The sequence below is a fragment of the Ranitomeya imitator genome, chromosome 4 (assembly GCF_032444005.1).
Source record: "Ranitomeya imitator isolate aRanImi1 chromosome 4, aRanImi1.pri, whole genome shotgun sequence".
NCBI lineage: Eukaryota > Metazoa > Chordata > Amphibia > Anura > Dendrobatidae > Ranitomeya > Ranitomeya imitator.
The window spans coordinates 694,739,799-694,753,455 of record NC_091285.1 but is presented as its reverse complement, the minus strand read 5'-3'; the positions used below and the strand labels follow the sequence as shown (position 1 = coordinate 694,753,455).

General features: G+C 47.4%; 1 protein-coding gene across 1 annotated transcript in view; it reads right to left on the bottom strand.

Annotated features, from left to right (window-relative positions):
- Window positions 1-824, bottom strand: part of LOC138674744 (uncharacterized) — a 49,989-nt gene extending 49,165 nt beyond the window's left edge. Inside the window, exon 1 of the mRNA XM_069762560.1 lies at window positions 708-824. Within this exon, the coding sequence (XP_069618661.1) occupies window positions 708-726 (19 nt within the window). The 5' untranslated portion in view covers window positions 727-824. The remainder of the gene's footprint in view (window positions 1-707) is intronic.
- Window positions 825-13,657: the final 12,833 nt, after the last annotated feature.

The following is a 13,657-nucleotide window of genomic DNA, read 5'->3' as shown; positions in this document are numbered from 1 at the left end:
TTTTTTTTTTCACAGATTTATTAATTAAATCCATGTACAGTAAGCTGCGCACACACTGCACTAATTATATGTGTCACTGACATCTTCATATCTATCTATTATATGTGTATACATCTATCCTGTCGGGGGAATCGCTGTGATTCTACTGTACGCGGCAGATGAAATGACGGTTTTTCAAGGACATCGCTGATGGCACTCGCTTGGTCCGATTGTTGTGAGATTTTTTTCTCGCCCCCATTGACTTCCATTGCTGATTTCGATACGATTGTCACATACAATCGCAGCGTGCTAGGAGTTTTTTCCAGTCTAATCATGATTCGATTAGAACGCACAATGATAGAATAACATTGGTCCGAATGCAATTTTAATCGCAAGTGGGAATGAGCCCTAATGATGAAAATCTGTCTGCAATGACTGCACATTTTATATAGAGTGTAAATGACCAGTCCAGGGAGAGAAAGAAGATTATTCTGATAAATTATATTACAAAGTTAAAATCACGTCTACTCCCTAAGGGATACAAGGCAGATCCCGTGTGATGGAGTAGACGGGGTTAATATCATTAGTAACAAGGCGTGGTACATATTCTTTCCAGATTCTCCAGCCATCATTGTCATGCTGCTAATTTTAGCTGGACCATTGCTGGAAATGATGCTCATTGGGTAAGTAGCAAGTGACCCGGTATGTGAAGGGAAATAGCTACTTACCTGCTGAATGTGGATCCATATGAAGATGCTGCTCACGGACCTGTTTACGGTTGAGAAGTTGTAGAGCTCGGAGCTAATGCTGCATTACAGGTTGCTCTTACCCCTCCCTGAGGAGAGTTTTCACTCTATGATTATTTCCTGCTCATGGAGGATGTCTGATTGTGTAACCAGGATGTGTCCCCTGCCAGCACTGCTAACAATGGCCCAGGACCTAGAACCCTTGGGTTAGGAGGCTTCAACAATGAACTGGCCACACATGCTCCCTGCCTGTCTGTCCCCTCCAGACTCCTTTGTACTTCTGCAGACTCTTCTGTCTGCTCCAGGCTCCTCTGTCCTGTCCAGACTCCTTTCTCCTATCCAAACTTCTCTCTCCCTTGTAGGCTATTCTGTCCCCTCCAAACTCTTTTGTCCTGTACATACTGCTCTGTCCCCTCAAGACTTCTTCTGTCACCTCCAAACTTCTTTGCCCTCCACCAGACTCTTGTGTCCTTCTGCAGACTCCTCTCCCCTTCAGACTTCCTTGTTACCTCTAGACTATTCTGTCTCCCCCAGACTCCTCAATCCCCTCCAAACACTTCTGTCCTCTCCAGACTCCTCTATCCCCTCTAGTTTATTTTGTCTTCCCCAGACTTCTCTGTCCTTCTGCAGACTTATCTGTACTATCAAGACACCTCTTTTCTCCCCCGGAAGGCCCATGTTCTCTCCAGACTTCTTCAAATCCCTCCAGATGCTCTGTTCCCTCCATACTTTCATGGTCTTCTAAAGACTTCTTCTGTCCCCTCCAGATTCCTTTGTCATTCTGTAGACTTTAATCACCTCCAGACTCCTCTATCCCTTCCAGACTTCTTTGCCCCCTTTCGAACTCTTCTGTCCTCTTCAAACTCCTCAGTCCTTCTCCACATTCCCTTGTCCTTCTGCAGACTCCTTTATCCCTTTCAAACTCTCCTGTCTCCTCCAAACCCCTTTCTTCAGAATCCTTTGTCCCCTCCTGACTCTCCTGTCTTCTCTAGGCTAATATGTTTCCTCCAGACTTTCCTGTCTTCTCTAGGCTCATATTTCTTGTCACGATAATGTAAAATGTCATATTGTGAGAATAGTTCTAGAGAGTACCATGTCAGACACACACTGCAGCTTCGACCCCCTTCTCTCTCCCCCTCTGCACTCGCAAATACCACAAACAAAGCCCTATGGCAGATACACTGTGCAACTTGATATTAATGTGTGAGCAGGTTGTGGCTTTTAAAATGCAGACAACCAATCCCCTCTAGCCACTCGTTCCCCCTCCCTTCTCACTCAGGAATGCCTTTGTTAGATGGACTCAAAAACGTAAATTCTAAGGGTGCATATCATTACTCAGCCCACTTAGTGATGTCACGACGAGAGGGCATATCTTTAGGCCTGCTGAGTTGTGAGTTAGTCTAGGTCCAGGAAGCGAGCCAACACCAGCTCGGTAAAGCTGTGCTATAGGCTGAACTGGATGGACAAATGTCTTTTTTCGGCCTTACTAACTATGTTACTATGTATGTTGTATCTCCTAAGCACACGGCCGCCATGCTGATATGAAATGATCCGAACAACCCGTAAGTGTCCACTAATCGATGTTAGTCCTATTTTATTTTTTAATCTGTAATGTACATTCCAATTGTCTCCTTTATAATGTCTTTTATACCTTGTAAACATTGCCTAACTTTTTATGGAGTAAAATATATAATTTACTAGCTGTCTTTTCCTGCTCTATGAGCGAATTGTTGCTTCCTCTGAAGTGAATCATGCTACTGATTTGGGTTGGCTCCGCACCCGTTAATCCTTATGAAAATCGGAACTGATGGCAGCAACTTTGTCCTGTGCGATTGGGCTTCTTTGCAGCGACCGGCGGCATTGATAATTATTGTTCCCGCCTGAGTGGGAGTAGTTATATCGCCCTCACTGTAGCGTACCCAATAGCCAGTACTAGAGTTGAGCGACCTTGACCTTTTTAGAGTCGAGCCGGGTTTCGCGAAACCCGACTATCTCAAAAGTCGGGTCGAGTGAAATCGGCCGATTATAACGTAAAGTCGGGATCGACCGAAACACGAAACCCAATGCAAGTCAATGGGGCAGCATAGTCGGCAGTGAGTGGGGGCCAGGAAAACACCTAGAGTGCCCATTTTAATGTCAAAACCATCCATTCTTCTTAATGAAGCTTGTCAAGCGTAATTTACCTTATAATAATTGGAAGGCATTTGAAATTGGGGGTCATTTGGCTAAAGTTGTGGTGGGTAGGGCTGGTTCAAGTAATTAGTGGGCCCAGGAAATCTGGACCACGTCACGGCAGTGGAGCAGGGAGAGGTAAGTATTTCAACTTTGCAAGTGCTGTGATCCTGAGCAAGCAGGGGGGGCCCACTCGTTGGCATTGGCACTGGCACAGGGCCCCTCAAAGTACAGCGGTGTGTTTGCACAGCGGGGGCGCCTCCCACCAGCAGCAACACTTTTGCGTACTATGAGAGGCCCTGTGCCAGTGACGTCGCCAACTAGTATTCCTCCCCCCACCTGATGAAGGAACCTGCACTTTCATCTGCACCTTCCTCTTTGTCCCCGTGTAAGGTGGTATGGTATGCGGGAAGAGCAACCTGACTTTCAGCAGGGTCACAATGTTGTTGTGTAGCGTGCACGGGGAATGTTGCGTTATGGGTCAATGTACCAGCAGACTCATCTATCACTGGCTGGGCAATGGGCAGGATGAGGAGGAAACACAGATATAGGCCCAAAGAATAAAGTGGGCTAAATGCAGTTCAAAATTGGTAACACAGGAATAACCAGGGGGCATTGCAGTGGAGGACAACTGGAATGAGAGGCTGACACAGAGAGTAGGCCCAAATCAGTAAGTAGTCGAAATGCAGTTCAAAATTGGCAACAGTAGTAAACAGGCGGCACAGCTTTGTTCAGTGGAGGAGAACAGCAAGGAGTGGCAGACACCGATAGTAGGCCCCAACCCAACTAGTAGGCCAAATGCAGTCTAACATTAACAACTACTTAACGAGCGCCTGAAAACGGAATTTCAGGACAGGAAACCAGGAGAACAGCAAGGAGCGGCAGACACCGATAGTAGGCCCCAAACAAACTAGTACGCCAAATGCAGTTGTTCCGTTTAACCACAATTTAATGAGAGCCTGAAGATAGAAGTTCAGGAAAGGCAACCTGGAGAACACCTTGGAGTGGAACACACCATCTCTCTACACCCCATACCCAATTTGTAGGTCTAATGCAGCGTAGTTTCCAACAACTACTAAACGAGAGCATGATGATCGAAGCATTGGCGAGGAAACCTGGGGAACACCTTGGAGTGGAACACACCATCTCTCTACACCCCATACCCAATTTGTAGGCCTAATGCAGCGTAGTTTCCAACAACTACTAAACGAGAGCATGATGATCGAAGCATTGGCGAGGAAACCTGGGGAACACCTTGGAGTGGAACACACCATCTCTCTACAGTGGAACACACCATCTCTCTACATCCCATACCCAATTTGTAGGCCTAATGCAGCGTAGTTTCCAACAACTACTAAACGAGAGCCGGAAGATCGAAGCTCAGGAAAGGCAACCTGGAGAACACCTTGGAGTGGAACACACCATCTCTCTACACCCCATACCCAATTTGTAGGCCTAATGCAGCGTAATTTCCAACAACTACTAAACGAGAGCCGGAAGATCGAAGCTCAGGAAAGGCAACCTGGAGAACACCTTGGAGTGGAACACACCATCTCTCTACACCCCATACCCAATTTGTAGGCCCAATGCAGCGTAGTTTCCAACAACTACTAAACGAGAGCCGGAAGATCGAAGCTCAGGAAAGGCAACCTGGAGAACACCTTGGAGTGGAACACACCATCTCTCTACACCCCATACCCAATTTGTAGGCCCAATGCAGCGGAGTTTCCAACAACTACTAAACGAGAGAATGATGATCGAAGCATTGGCGAGGAAACCTGGGGAACACCTTGGAGTGGAACACACCATCTCTCTACAGTGGAACACACCATCTCTCTACATCCCATACCCAATTTGTAGGCCTAATGCAGCGTAGTTTCCAACAACTACTAAACGAGAGCCGGAAGATCGAAGCTCAGGAAAGGCAACCTGGAGAACACCTTGGAGTCGAACACACCATCTCTCTACACCCCATACCCAATTTGTAGGCCCAATGCAGCGTAGTTTCCAACAACTACTAAACGAGAGCATGATGATCGAAGCATTGGCGAGGAAACCTGGGGAACACCTTGGAGTGGAACACACCATCTCTCTACACCCCATACCCAATTTGTAGGCCTAATGCAGCGTAGTTTCCAACAACTACTAAACGAGAGCATGATGATCGAAGCATTGGCGAGGAAACCTGGGGAACACCTTGGAGTGGAACACACCATCTCTCTACAGTGGAACACACCATCTCTCTACATCCCATACCCAATTTGTAGGCCTAATGCAGCGTAGTTTCCAACAACTACTAAACGAGAGCCGGAAGATCGAAGCTCAGGAAAGGCAACCTGGAGAACACCTTGGAGTGGAACACACCATCTCTCTACACCCCATACCCAATTTGTAGGCCCAATGCAGCGTAGTTTCCAACAACTACTAAACGAGAGCATGATGATCGAAGCATTGGCGAGGAAACCTGGGGAACACCTTGGAGTGGAACACACCATCTCTCTACACCCCATACCCAATTTGTAGGCCTAATGCAGCGTAGTTTCCAACAACTACTAAACGAGAGCCGGAAGATCGAAGCTCAGGAAAGGCAACCTGGAGAACACCTTGGAGTGGAACACACCATCTCTCTACACCCCATACCCAATTTGTAGGCCCAATGCAGCGGAGTTTCCAACAACTACTAAACGAGAGAATGATGATCGAAGCATTGGCGAGGAAACCTGGGGAACACCTTGGAGTGGAACACACCATCTCTCTACAGTGGAACACACCATCTCTCTACACCCCATACCCAATTTGTAGGCCTAATGCAGCGTAGTTTCCAACAACTACTAAACGAGAGCCGGAAGATCGAAGCTCAGGAAAGGCAACCTGGAGAACACCTTGGAGTGGAACACACCATCTCTCTACACCCCATACCCAATTTGTAGGCCTAATGCAGCGTAATTTCCAACAACTACTAAACAAGAGCCGGAAGATCGAAGCTCAGGAAAGGCAACCTGGAGAACACCTTGGAGTGGAACACACCATCTCTCTACACCCCATACCCAATTTGTAGGCCCAATGCAGCGTAGTTTCCAACAACTACTAAACGAGAGCATGATGATCGAAGCATTGGCGAGGAAACCTGGGGAACACCTTGGAGTGGAACACACCATCTCTCTACACCCCATACCCAATTTGTAGGCCTAATGCAGCGTAGTTTCCAACAACTACTAAACGAGAGCCGGGAGATCGAAGCTCAGGAAAGGCAACCTGGAGAACACCTTGGAGTGGAACACACCATCTCTCTACACCCCATACCCAATTTGTAGGCCTAATGCAGCGTAGTTTCCAACAACTACTAAACGAGAGCCGGAAGATCGAAGCTCAGGAAAGGCAACCTGGAGAACACCTTGGAGTGGAACACACCATCTCTCTACACCACGGAAGGGCTGATTCTTAGGAAGGAAGGCTGTCGGAAAGAAGCAGGGCGCGTCCGAGGGTGATTATATTCTTATTAGGTATATACTCACCCTCGGACGCGCCCTGCTTCTTTATTTGTAATGAATGTTTATTTGCAATGTGGTTTTGACTTACTCTATTTTTTTGGTAAATAATGATTTTATTATTTTCATTGTTTTGCATCTTCTTGGCAATAATATAAAGAAGACGCGACAGGACAACACTCGGATGCCATATCTGTGTTTAAAATTGAAAAAACCTTTCAGTTAACTACTTGCAGGAGAAAGTTATTGTAGCTGGTGGCCATTTTTAGTACTGTACCAGATTTTAGTTGTGTGTTTGTTTTTAATGTTAAAATGTCTGCATTTGATATCTCTCCAGTATTTTCTTTTTTATAAGCAAAATACTTATTTTTATATTTTCTGATGTTGGTTCCAGGGGTACACGGGCAGCAGTGGTGTGGTCAGTGGAGGCCTAGTGGAAGGAGTGACCGCAGACAGGCATCGAAGGCCTAAAATAATAACACATGGCTGTAGGCAATTTTAAATTGGTTCCAGGGGTACACGGGCAGCAGTGGTGTGGTCAGTGGAGGCCTAGTGGAAGGAGTGACCGCAGACAGGCATCGAAGGCCTAAAATAATAACACATGGCTGTAGGCAATTTTAAATTGGTTCCAGGGGTACACGGGCAGCAGTGGTGTGGTCAGTGGAGGCCTAGTGGAAGGAGTGACCGCAGACAGGCATCGAAGGCCTAAAATAATAACACATGGCTGTAGGCAATTTTAAATTGGTTCCAGGGGTACACGGGCAGCAGTGGTGTGGTCAGTGGAGGCCTAGTGGAAGGAGTGACCGCAGACAGGCATCGAAGGCCTAAAATAATAACACATGGCTGTAGGCAATTTTAAATTGGTTCCAGGGGTACACGGGCAGCAGTGGTGTGGTCAGTGGAGGCCTAGTGGAAGGAGTGACCGCAGACAGGCATCGAAGGCCTAAAATAATAACACATGGCTGTAGGCAATTTTAAATTGGTTCCAGGGGTACACGGGCAGCAGTGGTGTGGTCAGTGGAGGCCTAGTGGAAGGAGTGACCGCAGACAGGCATCGAAGGCCTAAAATAATAACACATGGCTGTAGGCAATTTTAAATTGGTTCCAGGGGTACACGGGCAGCAGTGGTGTGGTCAGTGGAGGCCTAGTGGAAGGAGTGACCGCAGACAGGCATCGAAGGCCTAACATAACAAAAATGTCAATACAATGGTATTGTCAGTGGCAGGCATTGAAGGATGTCAGCGCATAGACTAAACATTGGTGGAGCTGTGAGATAATTTTGCAAGTGGTAGAGCACTGTTTGAGCTGAGGGGGGGGGAACTGTCTTGTGGCCGGTGGTACAGGCCCAGGGCCCCTCATATTACAACGGTGTGTCTGACGTTGGGTGCGCACCACCACCACAAGAGACACTTTATTGTACTAGGAGGGACCCAGTGGCAGTGCTGTCGACCAAAAGCGGGCTCACCCACCTCTTCAGACAAAGTGCACTCTCACGGGTGCTGTCGCCAAGTGTCGATACCATGGCCCCGTGTGGGGAGTTTGGCCATTAAGTGAGGTGTAAACATGTCGTATGCTGGACAATCAGGTGCAGAAAATTACGAGATTGGAAAAGGCATTCAGAATAGTCCACAGGCAAGACCTTTTCATAGGAAAGCTAGGTGTCAGCCGGGCAAGGTGGGGCAAAAGATTTCGAAATCCAGTTTTGTGGTTCATTTTAATGAAGGTTAGATCATCTACATTTTGGGTAGCCAGACGAGTCCTTTTTTCTGTTAGTATTGAACCTGCAGCACTGAATACTCTTTCTGATAGGACACTAGCTGCCGGGCAAGCAAGCTCCTGCAATGCATATTCTGCCAATTCTGGCCAGGTGTCTAATTTTGATGCCCAGTAATCAAATGGGAATGACGGTTGAGGGAGAACATCGATAAGGGATGAAAAATAGTTTGTAACCATACTGGACAAATGTTGTCTCCTGTCACTTTGAATTGATGCTGCAGTACCTGTCCTGTCTGCGGTCATAGCAAAATCACTCCACAACCTGGTCAGAAAACCCCTCTGGCCAACGCCACTTCTGATTTCTGCCCCTCTAACTTCTCTGGTCTGCTGGCCCCTGCAGCTCGTGTGAGAACGATCACGGGCGCTGTGTGCAGGGAATGCCAGAAGCAAACGGTCAACAAGAGTTGATTGTTTGGTTGCTAATATTAGTTCCAAGTCCTCATGTGGCATTATATTTTGCAATTTGCCTTTATAGCGAGGATCAAGGAGGCAGGCCAACCAGTAATCGTCATCATTCATCATTTTAGTTATGCGTGTGTCCCTTTTGAGGATACGTAAGGCATAATCCGCCATGTGGGCCAAAGTTCCAGTTCTCAAATCTGCGGTTCTGCTTGGTTGAGGGGCAGTTTCAGGCAAATCCACGTCACTTGTGTCCCTCAAAAAACCAGAACCCGGCCTTGCCGCGCCACCAATTTCCAGTGGCCCCGGAAAAGCTTCCTCATTAAAAATATAATCATCCCCATCATCCTCCTCGTCCTCCTCCTCCTCTTCGCCCGCTACCTCGTCCTGTACACTGCCCTGGCCAGACAATGGCTGACTGTCATCAAGGCTTTCCTTTTCCTCAGCTGCAGACGCCTGATCCTTTATGTGCGTCAAACTTTGCATCAGCAGACGCATTAGGGGGATGCTCATGCTTATTATGGCGTTGTCTGCACTAACCAGCCGTGTACATTCCTCAAAACACTGAAGGACTTGACACATGTCTTGAATCTTCGACCACTGCACACCTGACAACTCCATGTCTGCCATCCTACTGCCTGCCCGTGTATGTGTATCCTCCCACAAAAACATAACAGCCCGCCTCTGTTCACACAGTCTCTGAAGCATGTGCAGTGTTGAGTTCCACCTTGTTGCAACGTCTATGATTAGGCGATGCTGGGGAAGGTTCAAAGAACGCTGATAGGTCTGCATACGGCTGGAGTGTACGGGCGAACGGCGGATATGTGAGCAAAGTCCACGCACTTTGAGGAGCAGGTCGGATAACCCCGGATAACTTTTCAGGAAGCACTGCACCACCAGGTTTAAGGTGTGAGCCAGGCAAGGAATGTGTTTCAGTTGGGAAAGGGAGATGGCAGCCATGAAATTCCTTCCGTTATCACTCACTACCTTGCCTGCCTCAAGATCTACAGTGCCCAGCCACGACTGCGTTTCTTTCTGCAAGAACTCGGACAGAACTTCAGCGGTGTGTCTGTTGTCGCCCAAACACTTCATAGCCAATACAGCCTGCTGACGTTTGCCAGTAGCTGCCCCATAATGGGAGACCTGGTGTGCAACAGTGGCAGCTGCGGATGGAGTGGTTGTGCGACTGCGTCTGTGGACGAGGTCTCGCTTCTGCAGGAGGACAAGGAGGAGGAGGAGGGGGTGCGAACGGCTACAGCCAACTGTTTCCTAGACCGTGGGCTAGGCAGAACTGTCCCAAACTTGCTGTCCCCTGTGGACCCTGCATCCACCACATTTACCCAGTGTGCCGTGATGGACACGTAACGTCCCTGGCCATGCCTACTGGTCCATGCATCTGTTGTCAGGTGCACCTTTGTGCTCACAGATTGCCTGAGTGCATGGACGATGCGCTCTTTAACATGCTGGTGGAGGGCTGGGATGGCTTTTCTGGAAAAAAAGTGTCGACTGGGTAGCTCGTAGCGTGGTACAGCGTAGTCCATCAGGGCTTTGAAAGCTTCGCTTTCAACTAACCGGCAGGGCATCATCTCTAACGAGATTAGTCTAGCTATGTGGGCGTTCAAACCCTGTGTACGCGGATGCGAGGCCAAGTACTTCCTTTTTCTAACCATAGTCTCATGTAGGGTGAGCTGGACTGGAGAGCTGGAGATCGTGGAACTAGCGGGGGTGCCGGTGGACATGGCAGACTGAGAGACGGTGGGAGATGGTATTGTTGCCGCCGGTGCCCTAGATGCAGTGTTTCCTACTACGAAACTGGTGATTCCCTGACCCCGACTGCTTTGGCCTGGCAAAGAAACCTGCACAGATACTGCAGGTGGTGCAGAAAATGTTGGCCCTACACTGCCGGAAGGGATGTTGCGTTGATGACTAGCTTCATTGGCCGAGAGTGCTACAACCTTAAGGGACGTTTGGTAGTTAGTCCAAGCTTGCAAATGCATGGTGGTTAAATGTCTATGCATGCAACTTGTATTGAGACTTTTCAGATTCTGCCCTCTGCTTAAGGTAGTTGAACATTTTTGACAGATGACTTTGCGCTGATCAAATGGATGTTGTTTAAAAAAATGCCAGACTGCACTCTTTCTAGCATCGGATACCTTTTCAGGCATTGCAGACTGAGCTTTAACCGGATGGCCACGCTGTCCTCCAACAGGTTTTGACTTTGCTACGCGTTTTGGGCAAGATACGGGCCCGGCAGATGGAACCTGTTGCGATGTTGATGCCTGCTGCGACCCCTCCTCCTCCGCTTCAGAACTGCTGCCGCCTGCACCCTGTTCCCCCAATGGCTGCCAATCGGGGTCAAGAACTGGGTCATCTATTACCTCTTCTTGTATCTCGTGTGCAACTTCGTCTGTGTCACCGTGTCGGTCGGTGGTATAGCGTTCGTGATGGGGCAACATAGTCTCATCAGGGTCTGATTCTTGATCAGCACCCTGCGAGGGCAATGTTGTGGTCTGAGTCAAAGGACCAGCATAGTAGTCTGGCTGTGGCTGTGCATCAGTGCACTCCATGTCAGATTCAACTTGTAATGGGCATGGACTGTTAACTGCTTCACTTTCTAAGCCAGGGACGGTATGTGTAAAGAGCTCCATGGAGTAACCCGTTGTGTCGCCTGCTGCATTCTTCTCTGTTGTCGTTTTTGCTGAAGAGGACAAGGAAGCGACTTGTCCCTGACCGTGAACATCCAGTAACGACGCGCTGCTTTTACTTTTACCAGTTTCACGAGAGGAGGCAAAAGAGCTAGAGGCTGAGTCAGCAAGATAAGCCAAAACTTGCTCTTGCTGCTCCGGCTTTAAAAGCGGTTTTCCTACTCCCAGAAAAGGGAGCGTTCGAGGCCTTGTGTAGCCAGACGACGAACCTGGCTCCACAGCTCCAGACTTAAGTGCAATATTTTTTTTCCCACGACCACCTGATGCTCCACCACTACCACTACCCTCATTACCAGCTGACAATGAACGCCCCCGGCCACGACCTCTTCCACCAGACTTCCTCATTGTTTTAAAAACGTTACCAAACTAACGGTAGTTGTTGCTGTCACACAACTTACACGGTGAGCTATAACTTCAGTATGATTTAGCTACCCCTTTACAGGTGGGTGAGACCACAACGAAAATCAGGCACAATGTTACACACTCTGTTGTTGGTGGCAACAAATGAGAGAGATGCCACACACGCAGGACTGTCACTGAAGCGCAAATGTTAATATTAATCTCCCACTGATTTTTTTTTTTTTTAAAAAGGAGACTTTAGAAAAAAAAAATGATTTTTTTCAGGAATAATTTTGAAACCAAATAAAACAAAAAATAGGCTTTCTAGGGCACACTGAGTGAGAGAGGACGCACACAGGAGTCAGGAGTGGCACACAAGCCCAGAGGCCAATATTTATCTCCCACTGATTGATTAAGTGATTTTTTCAGGTAGATTTTGGAACCCAAATCAAGCAAAAAAATTAATAGGCTTTCTATGGCCCACAATTGGAGAGAGAGAGATGGCACACCCAGGAGTCAAGACTGGCACACAAGCAGAAAGGGCAATATTAATCTCCCACTGATTTGTTTTTTGTTTTTTTTTCAGGGAGACTTTAGAAAAAAAAATACAAAAAAAATGATTTTTTTCAGGAATAATTTAGAAACCAAATAAAATAAAATGATTTTTTCAGGGAGAATTTAGAAAACAAAGAAAACAAAAAATAGGCTTTCTAGGGCCCACTGAGAGAGGACGCACACAGGAGTCAGGAGTGGCACACAAGCCCAGAGGCCAATATTTATCTCCCACTGATTGATTAAGTGATTTTTTCAGGTAGATTTTGGAACCCAAATCAAGCAAAAAGCATTAAGCTACTTACTGGTAGCGGCGTTTCTCGGAGGCCCATGACAGCACGACAGAGAGAGAGAGAGGGGATCCGCCCATTAGGAACAGGAAACCTACAGATACAAAAGGGCGGTACCTCTCCCTTGCCTCAGTTGTATTTCAGAGTCTTGAGAGGACTACTGCGGTTAGTGGCACAAAAAATATACACTACATACAATTATATACAGATTATATACAAATTTCCAGCTATATATTTGGAACTAGTATCCTGAGTGAGATATATACATCTATAGGAAGTGCAACCCCCAGTGAATAGGGAGGGAACTAAGGGTGCTGTCATGGGCCTCCGAGAAACGCCGCTACCAGTAAGTAGCTTAATGCTTTACTCGGACTCCCATGACAGCACGACAGAGAGAATTACAGAGATGTAATGTACCTTAGGGAGGGACTATGGCCTGTAGCACCCTTAACCCGAAAGTGAGATCAGAGGAAGCCCCCAAATCCAACCTATAGTGCTTAAAGAAGGTGGACGGGGATGACCATGTGGCCGCCTTACATATCTGGTCGATTGATACTCCAGATTTTTCCGCCCAGGATGTAGCCATGGCCCTGGTGGAATGCGCCCTCAGATTCTGCGGAGCCGGACCCCCACCTGCAGTATAAGCCAAAGAGATAGCCTCCCTAATCCACTTTGCTAATGTGTATTTTGATACCCTAAGTCCCTTTCTAGGATTTTGGAAAGATAAAAATAATGCATCATCTTTCTTCCATGTGTCGGTAACCGAGATGTATTCTAGCAGGCATCTCCTAACGTCTAATGTATGGAGTAGTTCTTCCTTAGGGTTAGCAGGATTAGGGAGGAAGGATGGTAAAATTATCTCTTGTGACCTGTGAAACCGTGATGATACTTTTGGTAAATAGGCTGGGTCCGGTCTGAGGATTACTCTGTCTGGTAGAAACTCTGTATAAGGGGATACCATGGAGAGAGCTTGTATGTCTCCTACTCTACGGGCAGATGTAATTGCTACCAGAAATGCTGTCTTAAGGGATAAGGCCTTAATTGAAGCTGTTTGCAAAGGTTCAAATGGCTCTTTAGTCAATGCTGATAGGACTAAGTTGAGATCCCAAGGCATAGATCTATCTTTCTGAATGGGTCTAGATCTACTGGATGCCTTAATGAACCTTGAGATCCAGTAATTATTGGCAATGCTACAGGAGAATAGAGCCCCT